The sequence below is a fragment of the Gracilinanus agilis genome, chromosome 1 (assembly GCF_016433145.1).
Source record: "Gracilinanus agilis isolate LMUSP501 chromosome 1, AgileGrace, whole genome shotgun sequence".
Lineage (NCBI taxonomy): Eukaryota > Metazoa > Chordata > Mammalia > Didelphimorphia > Didelphidae > Gracilinanus > Gracilinanus agilis.
Genome location: NC_058130.1, coordinates 492596134 through 492622639, shown reverse-complemented (window position 1 = coordinate 492622639; position 26506 = coordinate 492596134). Strand labels below are relative to the sequence as shown.

General features: G+C 35.5%; 1 protein-coding gene across 2 annotated transcripts; it reads left to right on the top strand.

The window, feature by feature from the left end:
* GDAP1 (ganglioside induced differentiation associated protein 1) lies at window positions 1-25957 on the top strand. 2 transcript variants are annotated; one of them, XM_044657949.1, is made up of 6 exons: window positions 1-114; window positions 966-1158; window positions 20512-20685; window positions 22496-22590; window positions 23674-23788; window positions 25575-25957. In XM_044657949.1, exons 1-6 carry the CDS (start codon window positions 1-3, stop codon window positions 25955-25957), a joined length of 1074 nt encoding a protein of 357 aa, XP_044513884.1. The 2 variants fall into 2 exon arrangements, with proteins under 2 accessions (XP_044513884.1, XP_044513885.1); XM_044657950.1 differs by lacking the exon at window positions 20512-20685.
* Window positions 25958-26506: the final 549 nt, after the last annotated feature.

Genomic DNA, 26506 nt, shown 5'->3' with positions numbered 1-26506 from the left:
ATGGCTCAGAAGAAAGATGAGCAAGAAGGGGATGTGTTGCCGACTAAAGGGGAGTCCGACTCAGAGGTTAAGCTCATTCTCTACCACTGGACTCATTCCTTTAGTTCCCAAAAGGTAAATGTTCCGGGGAGGCCGCGACACGGAATATTGGGATTCAGCACCGGGACAGCTCCCTTGGGTCTTTCGTCTATGCTAGTCCACTTAGGCTGGAAGAGGCAGCCATTACTCACCTCTGCCACCCCAACTTGGCATTTTATTGGTCCCTCAGACAGAAGAGGAGACAAATCTGCCTAAGGAATGAAGTAGGTGTGCCCCGTTTAGCTATAACCTGGACGCGACAGAGGCAGTACAATTTTATAGGCCCTGAAAGCCTAGTCTTTGCAGAAGCAGCAACCATAAGATGGGAGAAGAGGTTCAAAGAAGCCATTCACTTCTCTAATTAAACTAATTATAGTCTTGCTCGCACACCACTAAATGCCACCTCCCCCCCCACTCTGCTGCTTCTTCTTATCGTCTTCCTCCTTACCCCCCTCCCCATACAACATTATAGTCTTGGGTTTTGGGCAATATGTTAGGCCTATCTAAATGGAATCAGGTGGTTTGTGGCAGGGGGTGGGATTGTGTAAGATCCCTAAGGATAGCAACTGGTTTTCATTTTTGTTTTGAATTCTGAGAGCTCAGTTCAATGATTTGTACAGAAAAGGTGTTTGATAATAGCTTGTTACATTATGAATTATAGTATAAAATAGGACTTTAGAATAAGAAGACAAATTATATGAAAACCAGCCTCAATAGCCTATACCAACAAGAAATGTAGACTTTGTTAGTACTTCCCCGTTGTCTTTGGAACTATAGGCAGCATTTAAAAGGACATGAATTGCCAAGGGATTCAGAAGTTTTTAGTAGAATCAAAAGAAATAATTTAATCTAGAATATGTTTTTGTAACCAATGTGAACTCTTTCAGGTACGCTTAGTAATTGCTGAAAAGAAACTGAAGTGTGAGGAACATGATGTAAGTCTCCCCCTGAGTGAACACAACGAACCATGGTTTATGCGTTTGAACTCTTCTGGAGAAGTACCTGTCCTCATCCATGGGGAAAACATTCTTTGTGAGGCAACTCAGATAATTGATTATCTTGAACAGACTTTCGTGGATGGTAATGTTAAAGCTACTTATGATTTCTTTAGTATTGATTTTAATAGAAGCAACATATTTTCCATTTCCATAAGCATATGCAATAGATTCAGTAACAAATACCATAAGCTTTATTTCAACCATTTTGTTTTATCCATGAAAATTAAGTCCTTAAAAACCTTTGAACATCAGTCATTCAACAAACATTTATTAAGCATTTGCTATATATGAGGGAGTTTTAATTGAATGTGCTTTTTATTTACATCCATTTTGACAAAGACTTCAAGTATAAATACTTGTGAGGGAATCAAAATTTTTAACTTTGCACTGTTTGCTAATATAATATCATGATTAAATTAAAATTCACACTTTTACTTCTAATACAATATATGCTGAGAAAAGAATCAATCTCTTAATTTCTGGTGAAGTGATGATTTCCCCCCCCCCCCCCCCAATCAGTGTGTCCCAAAAAGGTGTGTCATAGGAGAAGGGAAAGGCAGAAGAGGGAGAGAGAGAGAGAGAGAGAGAGAGAGAGAGAGAGAGAGAGAGAGAGAGAGAGAGAGAGAGCGCCCAAATTTTAAGGTAATGAGAAAGATATTTAAATTTTAAATTTGGGGATATTGTTAATTTTGTAAAGAATGGAATTTATCCCTTTCTTTTCAGATGATAACAGATTGCCATCTTTTTATGAAGTTAAGAATACTTTGAGGTGACAGACATCACCATATGTTGTCCCCACAATTTTGTAAGAGAATTGTCTAGAGTACTTCAAGACTACTATTTTTCTTTAAAAATCCCATTTAAAATTTCTTATTTTATTTGATGATTTTACTTCTACATCTTATTCATTTCCAAATATAATTCCCTTCGCTTGCCCAGAAATGTATTCTTTGTTTATTTTTTAAAACTCTTATCTCCCTACCATCTTAGAATCAATACTATATATTGATTCCAAGGCAGAAGAGTGGTAAGGACTAGACAATGGGAGTTAAGTGACTTGCCCAGGGTCACACAGCTAGGAAGTATGCAAGTTCATATTTGAACCCAGAACCTCCCATCTCTAGGCCTGGCTCCCAAACCATTGAGTCATCTAGCTGTCCCTGAAATTCATCCTTTGCAAAAAAGATGAAAAAGAAAGAGAAAAAAATTCAGCAAAACTAAAGAACACATTGATTGTGTATAATGGTATGTTAAATTCTATAGCCATATATTCCTTCCATTTTTGTAAATTTTCTCTACTCTTTTCTGGAACCAACCTTGTAATTATATGGCATTCAATTTCATTTTGTCTCTTTTGTTCTTTAACATGGTTATGTATATATTTCCCCTAGGTCTTCTTGCTTTATAATGCATCAGCTTTTATCTTCCTCTGCTTTTCCACATCCTTTATTTATAAGTCATTTCTCACGGTGCAATAATATTTCATTACATACAAGTACCACAATTTGTTTCAACGTTTTTCAATTGTTTTCTTTTTGCTACCACAGAAGCCACTTTTATGACTATTTTGGTGTATAAGAGACCTTTATTTCTGTGTTTTATTTGCTTTGGGTATATGTCTAACAATGCGTTCTGATGATCAAAGGATATGAACATCTTATTGACTTCTAAAAATCATAATTCCAAACTGCTTATCAGAATGGTTGAATCTCTATCAATAGTATACTAATGCCCCTGCATTAGCAATGGTACCTTCAACATTAATTATTTTCATACTTTGCTATCTTAGACAATTTTCTAATTCTGTTTCCCAAATGTATCATTGTTCTTTAGCTGTTTCCAAGAGTATATGCCACTGTAGTCAAAAGGAAGCCAGAGACGTGTAAAAAATTAGTAAAAGCACCTAAATGATAAAAAATATCATTAGATCAGGTAAACATCTTAAATGGTAGAAAGAAGGTGCCTTTATGGGAGCTGAATGTGTATAAAGTCAGAGAGGTATATAAGAAATGGACCAGCATTATACCTTTACTCTAACTGTTTTAATACCATCAATTCCCATTGCTCTAATGGAAGGCTACTTTTAAAATTAACCTTTTCCCTAATGATTTGAAAAAGGGAATGGGATTATGATAGAGGCACTATCCTAAACACATGATACAAGGTAAGATAAATTTTCCTTGTAAGGTATCAAAACTATACTTGAGACTTGATTGACATAGGGGACTAAAATCTCAGAATATTAAAATAATTTCCATGTCACCTGAGCATAAGGCATTTATGAAGAATTCATATGAATGAAGAATAAGAACATTTATGAAGTTCTCTGATACTTTGATGGTTGAAAACTATAGTCAACTCAGACAAGGGAGCTTCTCTCAATTAATCAAAGATGTTATTGATACCTTCCTTGTAGACTATTCTCCTGCCACGGCCAAGCAAATCTTTTTTTGGTAACTGTTGAATGGTTTTCTAGTATCTTATTTTGTTTCAATGTTAAACTTAAATTATTAGGGCACTGACTTGAGTCAAACTCAGTTTAGAACAGTGGTGAACTAATATATTTGAGTTAATTAATCATTCATTAAAAATAGAAAGGCCAGAAATCTGGACTAGAAATGATTTCTAGTATTCTTACTGATATAATATGATCTGAAAAGAATTTCCTAATTTTTCTTTGATTCAGAAAAATTCCACTAAAATATATTCACCCCTATGGTGCTTGTTGCTGAATAAAGCTAATCATATTGATCAATTTGAATTTTTTGAGGTAGATGTTACCTAGACAACAGTTATATGGATTCAGGATTTACTGAGTGAATTGATCCAAAGAATAGTCATTAATGGGTTAACATAATTTAAATCTCTGTTGAAGTGTTCCAGGTATCTGTTTTTGGTTCTGGACTGTTTTAAATTTTTATCAATTACTTGAATAAAAGTATAGTATATGCTTGTCACAATTTCAAATGATACAGAGGTAAGAGATGAAACTAACATTTTGTATAGCAGAGCAATACTATTACAAAAATATCTTAAAAGGATTATTGGACTAAATTATTGGATCAGATCTAATGAGATGAAATTTAATAGGAACTAAAGTCATTCATATGGATTTTAAAAAACAAACTTCACATGTATAAGAGGTAACATATAGCTAGATAGCAATTTGTATTAAAAAAAAAAAAGATCTAGGGATTTTCGTGGATCACAAACTTAATGATTCAACAGAGTGACATAAAAGCCAAGAAGACTAATGTAATGTTAAGCAATATAGTTCCATTGCATAGGTCAGACTTACCTCTAGCTTTGTGTTCCTGTCTAGGTACTACATTTTAGTGAGAACACTGATAAAAGAGAGAGTGAACAAAGGAGAGCAATATGGATGGGAAAGGGCCTCCAATTAATACTATGTGAGGATTAGCTGAATGAACTGGTGATAGTTAGCTTGAGGAAGAGAAAATTAAGGTAAGATATGATGGATACCAGAGTGCTTAAAAGATCACATGAAATAGAGATTAAACTTTTTACTTGGACAAAGTAGACAAAATAGGAGTAATGATAATGTGTATAGTGTTTTTTATTTGTATAAGAAAGTTCTACTGCTTTCTTTTTGTAGTTTTTCTAGCTTTTGTTGTCATATCACTTCTTCCTCTTTTCAATGTATCTTTCCAATACTTAATTTTCTGCCTTATTTTATACAGGTGTCTGGGTGATAAACTGAGGGTGGCTTTCTCTAATGAGAATAATAATTATCATTTATATAGTATCTGCTACGTGCCAGGCATTTTGCTAAGCACTTTACAAATATCTTACTTGATCCTTATAATAACCCCTGTGATGTAGGTGCTGTTACTATCTCCATTTTGCACATGAGGAAACTGAAGCAGAGGGAGGTTAAGAGACTTGCCCAAGGTCATATAGATAGTAAGTGTTGAAGCTGAATTTAAAATCAGTTCCAGCACTCTATTGTACCATATAGCTACTGCTGTCAAGTTTGTGGCCTTTGTGGTAGTTACTTTCTTCAGAATGAAACTATATTTTCTCATTTATTTATGAGTTCATAGTAATGTTATAGATTGTTGATATAATCATACTTCTGAATTAAAATGTTACAATGCTTTGCTTCAATCCTTGTCTTTTTATCCATCTAAATTTCGAAGCTGGGACCACTTACCTTCTACCTGGAGGTTTAGCTTCACACCAAATTTTGGGAATAATTATACATGGGATGGATATAAAGAAGCCTATGTCTGCAGTTTATTGGCTAAGTATCATCAGCTTTGAATACATAAGATTCTGTTCTGACTTTATACCTTACTTCCAATAACTGATTGTTTCTAAGTCCCTTCATTTATTCCTTTCCCGATATCCTAATTACTATGATAATGGGGTTGCCTTGCACCTCTAGTTCTTTAATGGGTAAGAGTTATTCCTCTGAAGCTGTCTTTGTAACCATTATTTAGTTCAATAACTTCATTATGATTACTCCACACTTTTGGTGATTCACATAGGCACAGTAAGATTGGAAAAAAGCTAGACTGATTTAGAAATCATTCATCATCAATCAAGATTATCTAGAAAGATTTTGAAACATTGGGCAAAAAACTAAAGACCTTAACTGTGCAACTAATCAGCTATTTAAGAAGAGGACTGAGAATAGAATTTATAGTTATGTATCATGACTTAAATATAAGAATGCCTGGTTCCTGACCAGTGATAACGTGGATCTAACAAGGACTAGCAAGAAAATATTTTCTATGAATCTTACAAATCTAATCAAGAGTTTTAAATTGAAAAGAGAGATAAGGAAGAGAACACTATGTGCATACACTAAGTTAAATACCTTAGAGAAGAGCTATGGTGTAGAAATAACAGTAATAATATATTCAGAACTTTAAAGAAGATAAAATACAAGAAAGAAGACAATAATGAAAAAGACATGGTCTCAGATACCTATATACAAATTTATAAAGTATGTGTAACAAGCAAGTTGAACTAGATATCCTAATTTGAGAAGGCAAATTGAGCTCATATGTTACTCAGATATGGTGGAATCAGAACTATGATTAGATTATGGTTCTGAAAGCAAATATCACAGAAGATATAGTATAGGTAAAAAAGGAGGTTTGGCTACAGTGGCATGGTATTATATATAGTAAGAAGAGATGCTTATATGAAGAAATTCAGAAACAAGAGCTAGAAAGAATTATGGAGAACATTTGGGTGGAATCAATGGAAACAGAAATAGAAGCAATATTATAATGGTATTATACTTTAGAATATATGTATAAAAATAGAAACTACATACAGAGTTTACAAAACAGATGACCAGCTTGAACAGAGATATGAGATAATAAGATGAAACACTTCATTTATCTCAATGAAGTCTAGAGTTACTTTCCTTTGAAAGGCTAATGAAAGCTGGACTTGTCGTAATGATAATTTCATGTTTCAAATGGGGAAGGGAAGCAATTAAACAGGAAACATTTGATTTTGGATTTCATTTTACATTGAAGTTTTAGTTGGTTATGTGAAAATTATTTGAACCTTTGGGAGAAATGACATCTATTTTTGAATTTGGAATATATTACAGGAAAGTCATGAATATCCTAACATGATATTTATGTTTTAGTAAAGGCAATTTCAAAGAATTCAGAGAAATGTTAGATAGGATCTCATATACTAAAATTTTACGAGGGAAGTTTGTTCAGAAAGAATCAGAAGGTCTCAAGAATGAACTTCTGGAGACCCCAAGAAAAACAAAATTAAGGGCAATTGTCTAATGATACTGATGTGAATGCACAGAGAAATCACTAGCCCCTATAGAATTATAAAGAAAAAGAAATGTATAAAATATAGAAACAATGGTATGAAAGAGGTATGTGAAAGCATGACAGAGTCTTCTAAGAATAGTATAGCAATAGTGAAGGGTAACTTCTGGTTTCAATGCCTAACCAGATGACCAAGCTGAAAGACTAGATATTTTTTCCAATCCTCATATCCTCTTAATCTTTTCTACAATTGAAATTATGCACCAAAGAAAAATAAATTTCAGTTATCTACACAGTTTAGGATACAAAGAACTTAGTGTAAAAATTTAAGGAATAGCATAAAAGGCTAATTCCTAAATCTCTATCATACTCTTTCAGCACCCCGTTCAGCATTGCCCACCACTTTTCTAGCAGCAGACCACACACGCTGACTTATATTTGCATCAGAACTCAAACTCTGTAACCCCTTCTGTATATTTCTCAAGTGCTACAGAGATTCAAATAGTAGAAATTTGTTCAGGTCACAATAAGAGTGAAATATAAAAGCAGCAGAGAGTAGTATTGTTCTGTGCCATAAAAATGCTTGGCCATAGAACTGAGGAATAGAAGGAAGTGAGGCAAATAAGTATATATATATATATATATATATATATATATATATATATATATAGGTGTGGATGTGGAACTCCACCAGGCTGGAGGGAAAGAACTAAGCATCTATCTGGGAACACTTTTGTCTTCCCAGAAGTTACTTGGGCAGAGAATTATTGTGGATTTATGAACCGTAAGTATGGAAGGATTTATGAACCCTAGTATGGAAGGAGAAACTGACATCAAAGAGGAAGGTGTCACAAAGTGAACAGTAGGAGAAAATAAAGAAAAAAAAAGACTGAAATCATCAAAGATCACAGAAGGAATTTGAGAGGAATACTCACTTAAAGACTTTGAACATAAACAGATAAACCAACAGACAAGATATTACTAAGAGAAGGGAAAATGGCTACCAGATCAGAGAATATTATTCAGGCATTGATAAAATGCTATTGAAGACAAAGGAAAGAATCATACTCGATGAAGCCAAGGATCCTTTGTATTTTGAAGAGAGTATGGAATCACAGCAGGATGCTCTTAAGAAAAACAAGAATTGTGTATGCAGAATTTGTGTCCTACAAAGCAGAAATAATTGACAGAATAGGAAAAAAAACTTGAACCCATGGTGACAAATCTCACCAAAGAAACAAATGAGAGAATAATTTGGAATGCAAATATAGAAATGAAATTTTATATGGAGGGAAAGAAAAACAATTACATTAAAATACAATGTACTCTCTAGTCAAATAAAATATATTGATGCTGAGAGACAAAATAAGGATGACAGCAACCCACCCAAAACATGTCAAAAAACCTGAACATCATAATGTAAGAAATAATACCAAAAAATTGCCTACATCTTCTGAACACAGAAAACAGTGGTAATCTAAAGTATCTCCAGATTGCCTCCAGGAAACATCGTCTGTTGCAAACTCCAAGACAAATAGTGGTTAAATCTAGCAATTCTGTTGATAAATAACAAATTCTTCCAGTTTCCAGGAGAGAGAACTTCAAATATAAAGGAAAGGAAAATCAAATAATATGACTATTCTGCATCCCCCAGAAACCTCAGGAGGAAATGGAGTGTGTTCTGAAAGAGCAAAGGAACTCAAGGTGCAACCTAAAATGATTTGCCCTGCAAATCTGAATCTAACCATTATTGGAACAGATAGATATTTGGTATAAAAGAAGAATTAAAAAATTTGTGTAAAGAAAAACAGACCTGAAGTAATTATTTGCTTCTGAAACACCCAGACAACAGAAATGTGAGAAAGGTAAAGAAATACAGAATAAAAGAACAATAAAATAAAAATGAAGGGCAGCTTGGTAGCTCAGTGGAGTGAGAGTCAGGCCTAGAGACAGGAGGTCCTAGGTTCAAACCCGGCCTCAGCCACTTCCCAGCTGTGTGACCCTGGGCAAGTCACTTGACCCCCATTGCTCACCCTTACCACTCTTTCACCTATGAGACAATACACCGAAGTACAAGGGTTTAAAAAAATTACTTATAAAAAATAAAAATGAAACCATTAAGAAAGAAGGAAAGAAAGGAAACTTATGAGTAGATATATATTTTATAAGGAAATACAGGATTTTATAATGGGTATAACCTACAGGGATTTGGTACTTAGAGAGACCACTCATCTTGCTTCAGGAGAAGAATAATCAGAATTCCTGGGGGCAACCGACACCAGAAAATTCAAAAGACAACAAATGTCATTATGAAGAACATAATCAGGGACACTTTGGAGTAATAACTTCTGTCATTTGAAAAAGCTAGTATTTATAAGAATAAGGCAAGAAAGAAAAAGAGGGCCAAGGAGCAAAATCCACAAAACAATATCATAGAAATTGTTTAGAAGAAGGAACTCAAAATTGATACCTTTGAAATAAGTACAGATTAAGACAGAAAGATAAATAAAATGAAAAAAATTGAACTGAACCAATTGTTCAATTGTTTAGATTCCAGCTAAAATACATATTTTAAATGAGATTGCTAAATACATACATATGTATTTCTTAGAACCATATGGAACTTCTAAAAAAATAATGATGCATTAGAGCAAAGAGAGATTGACAACAAATGTAAAAAGACAAAATAAATACAGCCTTTATAGGTCACAATGCAATAAAAATAGTAATCAATTCAAGGACCAGATCTAAATGAAGTCTTAGCAATGAAATTCTAAATAATGAATGAGTCAAAGAATAAATAATAGAAATAATTAATGATTACATGAAATAAAATAATACTGATGAAATAACATACTGACATTTCTGAACTAGCTAAAGTAGTCCTCAGGGGAAAAATCTCATCCCTATATAAATATATTAATAAATTAGAAAAAGAGAGGATTAATGAACTGACTATACATGAACAATAATAAAGTCAGCAAATAAACAAAAAATGAGTATGAAAGAATATTTAAAATTGGAAGAGAAATAAACTTGAAGCCAAAAAGACTATTGAAATGGCAAATAAAGTAAAATCCATTTCTTTTTTTTTTCTTCTTAAACCTTTGCTTTCTGTCTTAGAATCAATCCCATGTATTGGTTCCGAGGCAGAAAAACAGTAAGGGTTAGGCAATAGAGGTTAAGTGACTTGCCCAGAGTCACACAGCTAGGAAGTATCCAAGGCTAGATTTGAACCCAGGATTCCCAGGCCTAACTCTTGATCCACTGAATCACCTAGTTGCTCCCTATACAAATTATTTTTTAAAATCGAGAAAGAACATACCCCACTAGAATCAATTTATTAGACAAAGAATACCTATACCAGGCAAGGATGAAGCACAAAAAGAGAATTATAGATAAATATCATTTTTAATATCAATTCAGAATGTCAAATAAAATAGTGTTAGTCTACAGACATTCATCCAAGCAATCCCTCATCATAACTATATTGAATTTAACTCAGAGAACCAAGGATAGTTCAGCATTAGGAAAACATAATTAATCATATTAAAAACAAAAGCACCCAACTCATGATTATTTTTAGAAATTTCAGGGAAAACTCTTGACAAAGCACCATATTTATTTATGCTAAAATCCTTACAAAACGTAGGCATGGAGAAACATTTTTAATATTATAAAAATATTTATTGAAAATCAAAGCAAACATTATATGCAATGCAGATACTCTAGTACCTTTCCCAATAAATATGGGTGTAAAGCAAGGTTCTTATTTTATCCACTATCATTTTATATAGTTTTGCAAGTGCTAGTAATAGCAAGGCAAGAGAAGGAAATTTAAGGAATAAAGACAGGTAAAAAGGAGATAAATCTATAATGATCTGAGATGATATCACTTAGAAAATTCTAGGAAATTGGCAAAGATACTAGTTGAGACAATAGCTTCAGCAGTGATAGGTATAAAACAAACCCTCAAAAATCAATAGCATTTTGAGATAAAAAATCTAAGAAGTAACAACAGAAAAGGCAATCTCATTCTAAATTACAAAGTGCATAAAATATTTGGGGATCTATCTACCAAAACTCACAAAAAAAGAAATACTCAAATTAAGAACAATTTAAGGATCTGGAGGATTATTTAGTACTCACAGTTTAGCCATGTCAGTATAATGAAAGTGAAAAAAATGACAATACTACAAAATTAATTTATACTTTTAATACTATGCTATCAAATGGATACTTACAGAATTTGATAAAACATTGAAATTCCCTTGGAATAACAGAATATTTAGAATATCAAGGAAAAGATGAAAAGAGCTATGCCTCAGATCAGAAGCAGTCATCAAGACCGTCTGTTATTGGTAAAAAATAAGAGAGGTAAATCAATAGACTTGACAAGAAAGAAGCAGAAACAATGGAACTCATAGCTCAATGTTGATAAAGTAGTAAACATAACTTATATGATAAAGAACTCTTCATTTGATTTAAAAAACTGCTGATAAAATTGGCAGTCTAGTCAAAATTAGACTTAAAGCCACACTATATACCATATTCTGCAAAAGTGGATATGTAGCTTTAATATTCAATATCACGCTATAAAAATTAGAATAGGAGCAGATCATATATCTCTCTGCTAGGGGTAGGAAAGATATTCTTTTAAAAATAATTATCTAATTAATTTAGAATATTTTCCCATGATTCCATGATTCATGATTCCTCCTCCTTTCTCCCACTCTTTCCTCCCACCTTGTGGAGATGACAAGCAGTTCCACTGGGTTTTACATTCATCATTGTTCAAAACCAATTTCCATGTTATTCATATTTGCAGTAGAGTGATCTTTTAATGCCAAAACCCCAATCATATCCTCAGTGAACCACATGATCAATCATAAGTTTTTCTTCTGTGTTTCTGTTCCCACAGTTCTTTCACTGGATGTGGATAGCGTTCTTTCTCATAACTTGCTCAGAATTGTATTGCTTTTAGTGAAAAGTCAGTTACATTTGATTGTGTCACAATGTATCATTTTCTGTGAAAATGTTCTTCTGGTTCTGCTCCTTTTGCTTTGTATCAATTCCTGGAGGTTGTTCCAGTTCACATGGAATTCCTCCAGTTCATTATTCCTTTTAGCACAATAGCATTCCATCACCATCATATACCTCAATTTGTTCAGCCAATTCCCAATCAATGGACACCCCCTCATTTTCCATTTTTTTGCTAGTATAAAAAGCATGGCTATAAGTGTTTTTGTACAAGCATTTTTTTCTTATTATCTCTTTGGGGGTACAAACCCAGAAGTGGTATGGCTGGATCAAAGAACAGGCAATCTTTTAAAGCTCTTTGGGTATCATTCCAAATTGCCTTCCAGAATGGTTGGATCAATTCACAACTCCACCAGCAATACGTTTTTGGTTTTTTTTTTTTTTTTATCCTGGGACTCCATTCTAGGAGCATAGGGCCACAACCAGTAGGCAATGGGTCACTCAGGGTCACCCAGCTGGGAAGTGTCTGAGCCCGGATTTGAACCTAGGACCTTTCGTCTCTAGGCCTGGCTCTCAATCCACTGAGCTAGCCCAGCTGCCCCTACTTTAGGATGCAGTTTCTTTAGCAGATGTAGTTTTTACAGGGTGGGGTTGCTAGCCCCACGCCCAACCCTCCTCCTTTTTCATCCGGGCTAGGGATCGTCCTTAGTCCAGGAGTGGTAAGGGTGGGCGATAGGGGTCAAGTGACTTGCCCAAGGTCACACAGCTGGAAGTGTCCGAGGCCGGACTTGAACCTAGGACCTCCAGTCTCTAGGCCTGGCTCTCAATCCACTGAGCCGCCCAGCTGCAATACATTAGTGTACCAATTTTGCCACAAGTCCTCTAACATTTATTATTTTCCTTTTTTGCCAATCTGCTAGGTGTGAAGTGGTACCTGAGTTGTTTTTATTTGCATTTCTCTAATCAAGAGGAATTTAGAGTACTTTTTCATGTGATTATTGATAGTTTGATTTCTTCATTTGAAAACTGCTAGTTTATGTCCCTTTACCATTTGTGGAGTGGAGAATGGCTTGATTTTTTTGCAAATTTGATTTCCCTCAGTTTGTTGCTTTCCTTCTAATTTTGGTTGCATTGATTTTGTTTGTACAAAACCTTTTTAATTTAATATAATCAAAATCATTCATTTAAAATTTTGTAATGTTCTCTATCTCTTGCTTGGTCTTAAATTATCAAAAGTATTCTTAACTAAATAAGAGATGGGGCAGTGGTGAAATATATAGCCGATAACTCCAAAGCTTTTGCACAGACAAAATTATTCATGTAGGATAAGAACAGAAGTTGTGAAATGGGAAAAATGTATCAAATTCATCTGATAAGGGTTTGGTATCCATTATGCAAATAATAGTTCATAAACGTACATACACCTATATATATATATATATTCAATTCTCAAAAGATGGGTTAAATGATGTGAACAAACAGTTCTCAAAAGAATTACAAATTATTAATGAATATATGAAAGAGTGCTTTAAATCACTAATAATAAGAGAAATGCAAATAACAGCAATGCTGAGGCTTCACCTATATACCAAAAGTTTTTATAGCAGCACTTTTGTGTTGCCAAAGTATTGGAAACAGATGCTTATCAGCTGGGGAATGGCTAAACGAATTTTGGTACATGAATGTAATGGATTATAACTATTGTAAGAAATTATGAATATGACAAATATAGAGAAGTATAGGAAGTTGTACCTGAACTGGTGCAAAGCGAAGTAATCAGAACCAAGAAAACAATAACACATTGACTACGATATGAATAGAAAAAAATCTATTAAAAATAAAAATTGAATGCTACAAAATTATAAAGAACAAATATCATTCTAAAGAAGAGATATGAAAAGATATCCTATTCCACCCTTTTGCAAAAGTGGGAAGCCCCTGACTGCTGTACATTATGCATACTTTCAGACTTTCTAAATGTATTGTTCAGTTATTTCCCCCTTTTCTTTTTTGTCTTTGAAAAATAATATTTTCCATATGCAATGGCTCTCTGAGAGAGTGGGAAAGGATATTGGGAGAAACAATGGTGAAATAAAAAATAAATACATTAATAAAACTTTAAAAAAAAGAATAGTATGCCTCATTGGTGAAACTTTTTCTGAGTTCGAGTGCCTAGAAGGCAAATTCAAGCTGTCTGTGAGCCCCTGGATTACTGGAGAGAGTTGAGGGAGAAAGTGCTTGCTTTGGGTTGCTGGACAGACAGGTGGGGCATGCAAAAAATTTCCTCAGGTACTGGGAGGAGGGGAAATGGAGCAGCTCCCTGAGTGCTGGTTCTGCACATGTGCCATGTCTTTGCCAATGCTGGTGTAGGGTATAGGATTTAAACCCCGCAGACAATTGCTTCTTGGACTTAGTTTTGTTCTAAAGCTTTTCCCTCTTCTATTAATTTTGATAGGATACCAGAAGAATCTTACAGCTAAAAAACTGTTTCCCTTTACCACCTTAAAACTCAAACCCATAGAATCCATGGCAGTTTTTTGCAAACTTCTACACCTATAATGGTGAACCTATGGCATGCATGCCAAAGACAGCACACAGATCTCTCTATGGGCACACATACTATGCCATCACCCACCAGAGTTAGTTACTAGAAGGCAGAGGGACTCTGATGGAACTGCTTCCTTCTGCCTTTCCACTGTGCCTCCCTGCCCCTCTGCCTAGCAGCTCAATAGCTTACTCCCTCCCCTGAGTGGAGCACCTGGGTCACTCCCTCCCTTTCTCTCACCCCTGTCTGGAGTAAGGTAGTAGGAGTGGGGGATGGGGCAACATAATCTCTGGGTGTGTGGGGAAGGGCACAGCATCCAGTCTGGGATGGAGTGGGGCACAACAAGTGGTGTCTAAAAGGTTCTAAAAGGTTTGTCATCATTGTACACTGCTGCTGATTAGATGAAATTTAGTGATTAGAAATTAAACAAGGAATAACAAGGAATTTCTAAATCTAAGCCAATGAAGCTTTTGATAGAGAGTCTACCCTTGGTGAACATAAAGTAAAAGTCAAAAGAATGAATTTAAACCTAAAGACACTAATTAGTTTTCTAACTAGGTTTTCTGTGTTTCAAAGAGCTTAACTTTTGGTTCAAGAAACTACTTTCTGGAAAGGACCTCTCGCTCACCTACCATTCAAATCAAAACTCTGAGAATTGATAGACTATCTTTTTGGGAGAAAAATCTCTAAAGATTTTCATATAGTTTGATGTATGTTAGGACTTTGCCTTTATGAAGCGCTATATCTAAAGATCTGTTTTTAAGCCTTAAAAGGCTATGATAAAATTTCTTATGATGAAGTAATAATTCATTTGAGAATTTCAGCTGAAACCAGAAGCAGGAAGCAGTGGAGCTTCACAAGAACATGTCAAGTGGAACCATGCCTGGCAGCATCCATGAGATTAATTCGTTACTGGCAAGCAATGACCATACACGACCATGAGAACATGTTTGGCAGAAATGATTTACAATGTCCACCCAGACTATCAACAAAGATCCTATTTCTGGCAAAGACAACATGCTTGGAAAAATTGCACATTGTATGAAACCAATAGGGAAAAGACCCAATAGCATGATAACATCACCAGAAGATATCAGTGGAACATTTGTTCCAGGCAGAAATTGCCCCTCCACAATATAACTTGTACATATAACTGTATTATCTATTTATGTCCTTTTCCACAATATTCCTTGTGAATTCTATTCTCCTAACTTATAATTTGGATATTTCTGGAAAAGTATGTTTCAGATTAATGGACAGAGAAAGGCTTATTGGTATTTTTCTCATCATACTCTTTCACTAAGCGCCTGTGATTATGTTTGATACACAAACGTTTAGTGCTTAGTGATTGATTGATTACGATTTGTTCTATTTGTGTCCTCTGTTTTGTATGTAGACACATAGGGAGCCTTGATCTTGGAGGAATTTTGTTTGGAGGACCCATCTGTGAGTTGGAAGGTGCCTCCATTTACTAACATTAACTATTTTGAAGAAAAGAAGATCAAAGTAAAGGTTGGACTGCTGTTCATAGTGCATGCCACAGTGATAACTGATGATATAGAGAGGGCAAAGCTGTTTGTTTCAACTTTCCATGACCAAAAAAATGGCCTTTGGTCTAGAAGCAGAACAAAAATTACTAGCTGGCAATTGATACCCAAGATAAAAACAGAGACAATAAGAGAACAAATAATTTTCCTTGATGAATTCAAGTTACTTAAGCCAGATCACCAACTTGGGTTCTGAAAGAACTGAGAGGTTTGATGGTAGATCTGTTGTCAGCAGTCTCTGAAAGATTACATAGGATGGGAGAATATCATAATGTAAGAAAGAGATAACATTTGAATTTTCTAATTTAAAAAATCAATATATAATTTTTACATGATTTCCATTTCTAAATGTATCTTTCCCTGCCTTTCCTGTTCAGTGAGGCAGCCCTTTCAACAGAACATAAAAGAAAGAGGCAAAATAATACAAAAGTTTTGTAAAACTAACCAGTTAAGCTTCTGTTGTCCTGATTTTTAGGGAAAAAAAGCAGAGAATGATATTTAAACTATAGGCCACTGAACTCAATTTCCATTCAAAGCAAAATTCTAGATTACAATATTTTAAAATATCAGTAATGAAATAGAATGAAAGGAGTTAGTGATTGTTTAAACATAGAATGAAGAATTTATACAGATTAAGATTAGATACTTTTTTTTAACAGGGATACTAAATTACTAGATCAGGAGACTTCTATAGATATACTTTACTTAGATTTTGACAGTGTTTGTTAAAGTCTCTCATGGCATTCTTGTGGTAAAGATGAGATATTTATACTGCAGCCTAATTAAATGTATTTAGAATTGTTTGAGTGGTCACACAAAGAGTAATAGAGATTTGATGTCACTTGGGTAGGAAGATTCCAGTGGAATCATCCAGGGATCTGTGTTTAGAACTTGGGAATATGTGTGTGTTTGCACATTATTTTTTGTCAATGATTTGGATAATGGTATAAATAGGATACTTATTGACTCTCTAGGTGATAAAAAGTTGGGAGGGACATATAAGGCAAAGAGTGACAGTATCAGGATTTAAAAAGTTCTCTATAGGCTAGAACTTTGGGCTTAATTTAAGAAGATAAAATTTAATAAAATATGAAAGGTTGTAATATGGATGGAAAAGAGGCTAGATTTGTTTTTCTTATCACGGAATAGGAGTAGACACAATAATTTAGGTTTGTCATGAGAAGTTTCCCAACAGTAGTGGAATGGCTTGTTTTAGAAGGCATTTAGCTTGGGTATGGGGAACAAAGAAAAGCCTCTTATAGAAGATAGTTCTTGAACCAAATCTTGACAAAAGCCCAAGATTCTTAAGAGAAGGAGGTGAGGAAAAACCACTAGGAATGGGAATAGTTAGTACAAAGTTCACAGAGATAGGATGTAGGTTATTATGTGTGAATCGAGCAAGGCCTGAGAGGCAGCTAAGTCAGTATGACTGGATAATAGGGTTCATGGGTAAAACATTGGGAAGGTGGGAAAGGGCCAGGTTTTGAAGAGCTTCAAATGCCAACAGAGTAGTTTGTATTTAATCCTACTATCTAGAGTTAGTAGGGTGCCACTTGAGTTTATTGAGGAGTGGGAGATGATGTAATTAGATCTGTTCTTTAGTAAAGCCACTTTGGCAGCTGTGTGGAGAATGTATTGGAATGGGGAGAAATTAGAGGCAGAGAGACAAGTTAAGCAGAGATTTCTTCACTTGGTGCTATTTTGGATTATTAAAGCTAGAAGAAACTTTTGTCCTGAATAAGTGGTCAGGGATATTGGAAGCACTGGTTGACTTTTGGAGAAATTGAAGGTCAAATATTGAAATGTGGCCATAAATTTTTGCAGATGAATCATCGGGAAGTTGAGTGCTTTGACCCTTCACCCTTCACTTGACCCTTTTCCCATAGAGTAATATCAAGAATGAAGAAATGTGTCTTACTGCATCTTATATTAAGGCTCTTTGGAGAGAATTGTGCATTGGAAGTTTCCTTCTTGATAAAATTATGCTGGCAGCCAGTTTTGGATTGTATTAGAGGGGGAATTAAGCATTTTTCTAGTGTTTGTGGAGAAGCCTACATTTTTGTAGGTGTGGAAGCAGAAAGGAAGAATAAAAACAGCCTGCTGTCCCCCTGAAAATTTTGCTTATTGACCTGGCACAGTGAGACTTTGGCTGTCTGCTCTGTGGAAATTGTCTAATATTGGATTTTAATACTTCCTGAACCAGTGTTAGGCTTTCAAAATCTCAACTAAGTAAGTAATATATTATAAGTGCTTAATACATGTTTATTGAGGTTTTGAATGTTATTGACATTAGCTCATCCATAAAGGAGTGGTGAAATCAACAAGTCACTGAGCATTTATTAAGCATTCACAGTGTACTAGGCACTTTGCTAAGCTTTGGGAATGCAAATACCAGTCAAAAGAATAATAGTTCCAGCCCTCAGAGAATTTACATTCTAACTGAGGAAGATTAATAAAAGGAAACTGAAAAGGGGAGAAGTACTCTGTTAGAGCCTTGGTAAAGAGAATCTAGACTTTCTGAACTGCAGCCTGAGCTGGAATGAAGAACATTGCCATTCATTAAACGATAAAGGAATGTATAATTAAGCAGATTAGTTTGCTTACTGAGATCCATGCCTTTACTCTTTCTCTACTCTTTTGGGAATCCTTTAGGAACTCATTGCTAATCATGAAGCCACTTGGTTCCTCTTTCCTTCTCCTTGGATGATCTCTGGAGTTTATGCCCTTTGAAAAAACACGTCAAGAGGGATATTGTTGTGTGGTTGGAAGAATATTGACCTAGGAATCAAAAAAGTCCTGTGTCTGTCACTAACTAGCTATGTCGCCTTAGGGAGAACCATTTGACCACTCTGAGGTTCTGTTTCTTTATAAAATGAAACAATAAGATTCAGTGATGCCTAATGTCTTAAGCACTCAAATTAAATGAATGAATGATTAATGCGTAGTTGAGGCATTATCTCTAGCTGAAAAAATACAGACCTTAAGTAGATTTAGTTAGCTACTGCATAAATGTTTACGACCAGACATTTGTCTTATTAAGTTCTGAAGCTCTGAGTTCTAGTGAGTCTGATACTCACTCTGGTAAGTGACTGATTAGCCTGACAAGTCAGGAGTATTCTTCCTGGTTCTCAGAAATTTGGGTGTCTTTTGCTCTTTAGTTTTATCCCTTTCTATGAGGCAGCAGCAATTTACTATCAGAGAACCTGATTTGTAGATTTACCTAATCAGAAACTATTTCTTGAAACCCTTCATATTAGGAAACTTCAGCTCGTTTTTGAACTTAATAGACTGTTCTTTGAAGAGTTCTAGTCACATGATTTTGGCATAATGGTGTTGACTCTCTATGGAAATGGACAAACATGCTTGGATACTGCACATAGTAGGTTTTACTCAGGATAGGCTCTCTAAACAAATAATAATTAGCACACAACACATAAGACTAAAAAAAATCTACCAAGCAATTGTAGCCCTCAACTTTCTAAAACTCTGGGAACCCCTGTAGAGCACAGAAGCTGCTTTGACATTTTTGGAGTTCTACGACATGCACAGTTTGTATTTGGTTTCTGGTGGCCATTCCCTTGCAAGTGGGCGAAGGAGCACATGGTTAACTTAAACTCACACATCCACCTGAGATGTTCTTTTAATATGAAAAGAGAACTTCCAAGGAACTCTGGATTGTGACTCATCATATGAAAAGTGGACTGTAGAGGATTTAGAATTATATAGAAGCTCCTACAATGGGTAATGTTCTCAGTACTGTCTGACTTATGGTTGGCAAAGATGTCAGACCTTTTCAGCCTATTGTTACCATCCTTATTCTGGTATAACTCTGAAATGAAACTTTAATGGAATCCCTTTTTGCATTTCTGTTGAATCTCCTTAATTTCTGTTGCTACCTTTAGTCAAATGTCCACTATAAAGAGTACTAGCATGGTGGAGGATCAGATAGATTCAAAGGAGCACTCCACAGACAAAAGAGAATTTATGATTAATCCTTTTTTCATATTTGAATTTTTGGACAGTTCCTGGAAAGAGTAGCTACAAGTAGTAACCATCTGTGGGTTTTTCTTGCTCTCTGAAAATACAACATTAAGTAATTTTCATTTAAAAATGTGAAGGGAAAATACCTTTTGATTTATTGTATCCATATCAATGCTCTAGTGCAGCATTGGTGAAGTATTGGCACCTGTGCCCAGCTGGTACAGGGGGAGTTGCTCTGTTCCCCCTCTTTCCAGTGCCCAAGGACATTTTTGCCTCTCTGTCCAGCCACCCAAAGGGAGCACTTCCTCCCTCCACTTTCTGGGGTAATATGGGGGGCTCACATAGCTCGAAGTTTTAGTTTGGGCACGCAAACTTGAAAACCTTCACCAATGCTGCTCTAGTATATAATGTCACTTCACAGTTTTAATTGCTTGGTTAAGAACTCATTATTTACAATTATAATTGTAATTATATCCTACTATAAAAATCCTACTACATATTCATTATTATTCAAATTCTACTAAGGTAATGCTGATATTAATATTTAATGGTTTTTTTTGGTCATGCTACCTAATTTTTAACTTTGTTTTCTTTATGCATAAATATCTTAGAAAAAACACCTAGGTTAATACCTGAAAAAGAAAGCATGTATTACCCACGAGTCCAGCACTACCGAGAACTCCTTGACTCCTTGCCCATGGATGCCTATACACATGGTTGCATCTTACACCCAGAATTAACAGTGGACTCCATGATCCCTGCTTATGCAACAACAAGGATTCGCAGTATGTAAAGTATTTTTGGCCTTAGAATTTGATTCTGATTTGTCTTATTTTTACCATTTCTTATGGTCATGGGTAGGACTTTTAAAATTGTTCACATTCCAAAGATCAATAAAGAAAATAGATGTTTTGAGTTTATTAATTTGTGCCTTATGTTAAGCAAATTTTTATTTTTTAATTAGCCCAATCTCCTTTTTTTTTAAATACTGAGGTTGTATACATCACAAAATTGGAGTCTTTTGTGGAAAGGTAGGTTAATGTAGTAGAAAAGAATTTGGATTGGTAGTATGATGACCTGGGTTCTTGTCCTGGCTTTTCCACTGATTAGCTATGGGATATTAGGCACACTCTGCAGCCTGTTACTGATTTCCTGTAGTGACCTATGAGGAATGGATGCTTGATTTATTCTGTCATGTTTCAATAGACTTTGACATTGCAACAAAGGCTTATGGTTGTATTAGGTAATATTAACCTAAAGGAATTAATGGAAATCTTGTTGCCTCTAGGTAGGAAAATTAAAGGCCATTTTAATTGGTGCAATATTTGATAGTAATCAATTATATTTTGATATTTATCTTTTCCAAAATACTGTGGAGGAGAATGCTAAGCCTCACTGGTTCTTCTTTGAATATATTCATTAATTTCATGAATAGTTTTCTAGATTCATTAATTTTCCTAACTTCTTATTCTGTTTTCCCCTATACTATATCTCTTCTTATTTGACTCCATCTCATCCTTTGTTTCTATATCTCCAAGATTAAAAATAAATGTTGCTTTTCTTGGGCATGATAAGATTATAAAAAGTTTTCTAGTGCTTTGAGAAACAGTGGGGTGTAATGGCAAGAGAGATAGTCTTAAAGCCAGGAAGATTAAATCCTGCCTGACACCTATTACTGTGAGATCTCAGGCAGGTATTTAATCTCTTAGTGCCCCATGCAGCTCTCTAAAATTATAAAACTGTATCTGTAAAGGGAATATCCTCATCTGGGAGTGCTCAATACCAGTGAAATGACAGGCTCAGTCTTTAGCCTTCTCAAGAGATTATTGATGTTCAGACAAAACAGTCTGTAATGTCTCCCATGCTGTCAATAAAGGAAATACTTCTTGGCCATGTAGTTAGCAGAGTATTGGTAGATTTCCTTGACATTATTCACTATAATGATATTATCCACTATAACTCTTTCTGCCTACCCCATCCTAGTTAAGTCTATGAGTAATCAGAGGTTTGATATTATTTGCCTTACATATTTATAGATAGGCAATTATGATAATGATGATGATGATAATCTCCAGAGTTACTCTACTACTTCTATTAAATACCAATTTAATGGCTTACTGCCAAGAGTAGTTATGTTCTAATCTTTTTTACAGTAATTTTCAGTGTTCTTTATTTCTCAGTCTCTCATTGGGGTGTGAAGTCAGGAAAGAATTTCTTTCTAAGGGTGGAATAATTTCCTGGATGCAAGGCCTAGGAAGAAGGGGAAATATTGTTGGAATTGTTTTGCTCTGTACTGATGCCTTTTCCCAAAGCTTCCTCTTATTCATCATTCCTGTCAGTGGACTCTAAGGTCTTTAAAAGAAACCTTTACTACTCTTGTTCACATTTTTATTATTTCTAAGCGATTTATTTGTAAAAACATTGAATGGGAAACTGATTCAAAAGCAAACTATCAGTTTTTCTGGATTTAACTAATTTACTCCTTTTTGTAACATCACCATTCATTAACCTTTATAGGTACACTTGTGCCATGTTCTGTGTTTTGAAAGAAAACTTTGTTTTTGTTCTGTTTTTGGAAAATGTTCCCAACATCAGGCCAGATAGGTAATACTGAGTCTGAACTGAAGAAACTTGCCCAAGAAAATCCAGACCTTCAGGATGCATACATAGCAAAGCAGAAGCGTCTTAAGGTGAGTATAGCGGGGTTATTCCCAGCTGTCATTTAGTGTTACATGGTACTAAAACACAATTTCTCCTACGTTTTTTCATTCCCTCCCTCTCTCTTTCCTTCCTTTGGAATCTTCTATCAAGGATCTCTTACCTCTCAAAAATCTGTCACTAATCATTAGGAAGGAGTTCTAGTCATTAAGGACCAGAGGAACTCACTGCTTCCTCCCAGCAAGGTACTCTCCCTCAGCAAAGGGCCAAGTATGCAGGTCCAGCTCTGCAGAAAAATTTCCATCAACAAAGTTCCATCACTAGAGTCTTATCAGATGAATTGATCAACAATTCTCCCTTCTACATTGCCTTAACTCCTATCCTTTTTCCTTTCCTTTCTCCTTTTTGATATCACTTTATTGGGAAAACAAAAATATCACCATCACTTTCCAAAATAATTTATCTTCTGCCTATTTCCTCTTCCCTCATTTCCCCACCAAGAATCATTACTTTCCCTCGGGTGAAAGTGATCTACCCTTTACATTTTTTTTCTGAGCATTTTTTTGGGAGGAAATTTCTCTTTTGCCTTTCTTACCTATTATTTTGTAACATCCTAATTTTGTGTACATGCCCTCTTTCCCCTATTAGTTTATAAGAACTTTGAGGATAGGGACTGTCATTGTTAATTTTTGTATCTCCACAGAACCTAGTAAAATACCTTATAAATAGTAAGTATTCAATAAATGTTTGTTAAATTGAATCTGTGAACCTTCCCTCCCTCCCTCCAAGTCCATGTAGGACTAAAACCTAAAAAAGGTTTTGTTTCCTATGTAGATTGTTCTTTAGATTGGTTATAATGTTTAGTTGGCTCGTTCTCATCCTTTCCTAGCTGTAGTCATTTAATCCTACTTGGAACTGCACCTGAGAAAAGGCAATGCCTTTTTTTGAGCTGAAGTTTTCTCTAAGCAGTGTTTTTTTTTACTTTATTTAGGTTATTCTATTTCATCCTGCTACCCTCTAGAATAACACATATAGATTTATAAGATATAGGCTTTGTACTGAGCCTCTCACAGAAATCAATGATACTCATTGTGCTTTTTTGTTTGTTTACTTAGTCAAAGCTACTGGACCATGACAATGTAAAATATTTGAAGAAAATACTTGATGAACTTGAGAAGGTTCTGGATCAAGTTGAAACTGAATTGCAAAGGAGAAATGAAGAGACGCCAGGTAAGTGCTGATTTTGGTGTCTCTCTGCCCCCTCCTGCCAATGGTATTGTGGCCACCTTGATAGATTTCATTAAAAAAATTTCTCAGTGTTTCCTATTCATATTTTAATTGTGATAGTGGTAACTTGAATGAGCTCAGCAAAATAAGCTGCTTAATGGTCCTGTGCATGGTATTTGAGAGAAATAGGAGAATGGAACGGTTTTTTAGTGAAAGTGATGGCTGCTGAGAATGTGTTCAGATCTCATGTTAGAAGCAATGCTTTCTTTCACTCTGAGGGATTAATCTGCATCTTTGCCTGAATGTCGTTTTTTATTTTGCCTGACTAGGCATAACTCCTGTCCCACCAAAGTACAGGTCAGAAAACCATGTGGCAGGAACAGGTAGGTGGTTCAGTGGATTGAGAATCAGGCCCAGAGATAGAAGGTCCTGGGTTCAAATTTGCCCTCATACACTTCTTAGCTGTAGTACCAATACACAGTATTGATTCCAAGATAAAACCAATGTAAGGATTTAAAAAGAAAGAAAACCACATGGATTAGGAAGAATGCTAGGGGCAAAGGAAGGCAACTAAGTCTGTGATTTCATCAATGTGGGAGACCTCCAGTGAGGAAATCCCTTTTACCAATGCAGATTAGCACCTTTTTTGTAACTTTAAGTCTTAGGGTAGGAGTCAGTAGGCAAATTGAGCATGCCACCTGTTTTGTATGAGTGACTAGCTAAACACATTTTTATGTTTTAAATGAAATTTTATTGTATTTGAAATTTATGTATATAAATTTAGAATGCAAAAAAAAATTTTTCCTTAGTTTAGGCAGTACAAAATCAGGGAGTGAACCAGATTTGACCCTCAGGATCTAGCTTGTAGAGCTCTCTTCCTCTGTCAACCTTCTGTAATAACTGTAAGAATTGAAACTAGGAATGGATTCCAGGGTAGAAGAGTGGTGAGGGTGAGGCAATTGGGATTAAGTGATTTGCCCAGGGTACTACAGTGAGGAAGGGTCAGCCCAGATTTGAACCCAGGTCTTCCTGACTCTAGCTCTGGTATTCTGTCCATTGTGCTACCTATCTGCTCTGTGCATAGAGCTGCTGGGTCTTAGAGGCAACACCTGCACCCATGTCTTACTGCTGCTTAGGTTGCTCTCCTAGTGACCACATTTTAAGCTGCATCTCAGATGTATAATATAGAGAAATCCAAATTGTGGACTAGTTGTGAATATGTGTGGGCTGAGCTTTATGAATGAAATAGTTCCCATGTGGCCATCTGTGTTATCCCACCTTTGCAACACGTTAGGGTCTCTAGATGATAGTCCTGTCACCAGAAACCCTGCCTGCACTAGATGACAGTGTGTCCCGGCTTTAAAAGAAAAAATGGATAGCAATGCCATTGAATAAAGTTTCATGATGAGCCTGACCTTTTTTCCCAGAGCACACCTGTTGTTTACTGGAATAAGCAGGGAACGTCTGGAGCTTCTTGGAGGCCCTAAGCCACTAGGGGTTCCTTATGAACCAGCAGACTTCAGCTTTCGCCCAGAGACCTAGGCAGCTAATAGCTGTCCCACAAAAGTCACTTTAACTTAGAATGAATCTGCCTTTGCCTTTTTTTTTTAAAGCATCAAATAACTTGGCCAAATGTGTTTCATTAGGAATAATGAAGGACTTCCAAATGTTGATAGCTTTGCAGCCACTCTTAAAGATGAGGGAATAATGTAGTCAGGCAGTACATCTCCTTTGGGTTCTCCCTGTATAGTGTTTGCCCCTAATTCTCCGTGTCTTTTTCTCTGATTAGAGGAGGGCTGCCAGCCTTGGCTCTGTGGTGAATCTTTCACGCTGGCAGATGTATCGCTTGCTGTCACATTGCATCGACTGAAGTTCCTGGGGTTTGCAAGGAGAAACTGGGGAAACGGAAAGCGACCAAACTTGGAAACCTATTACGAGCGTGTCTTGAAGAGAAAAACATTTAACAAGGTTTTAGGACATGTCAACAATATATTAATCTCGGCAGTGCTGCCAACAGCATTCCGGGTGGCCAAGAAAAGGGCCCCAAAAGTTCTTGGCACCACCTTTGTGGTTGGTCTGCTTGCAGGAATGGGATATTTTGCTTTTGTGCTTTTCAGAAAGAGATTTGGCAATGTGTTTTTAGCACTGAGAGCAAGGCAAAATTATTTCTAGGCTTGTGCTGGGTTGGCCATGGCAACTGATACAGCCTTTCCAATCTACACTTGCCCGCTCTCCTAGGGCTGGTAAAGAATTATCCCAAGTGAGTGGGAAAGCGTGCTGATTTAATTTCCTTTACTCTCTGGCTAACTTATGTGGTGAGGGTAAGCAACAGGGTTGGTATTTTTTTTTTTTTTTTTTTTTTGTGCTTTGGAAAATTTTGAGTACTTGTTTGCAAGGTTGAATTAATCCATCATTTAAAAAAATGGGCAAGGTGAATTATTTATATAAAAGATGTTTTATAGAGCTAGACTATTGTCTCAAGATTGTGATTCCTCCTTGCTGCATAAATAAAAAGACATGTTGCTGAATTATTTATGGAGTTTATTATTGTAAGCAGCCAATAGTAACCTGTGCTTGCATGCATTTCTTTATCTGGGTATCTCAACGTGCTTTCTGAATCTAATCTCAATGGTCTTTGCAATATGACATTACATCAATGGACATTATTCATATAAGTTAGAAATCCTTTCCAGTACATCAGACCAGTGGGCATCCACCTCC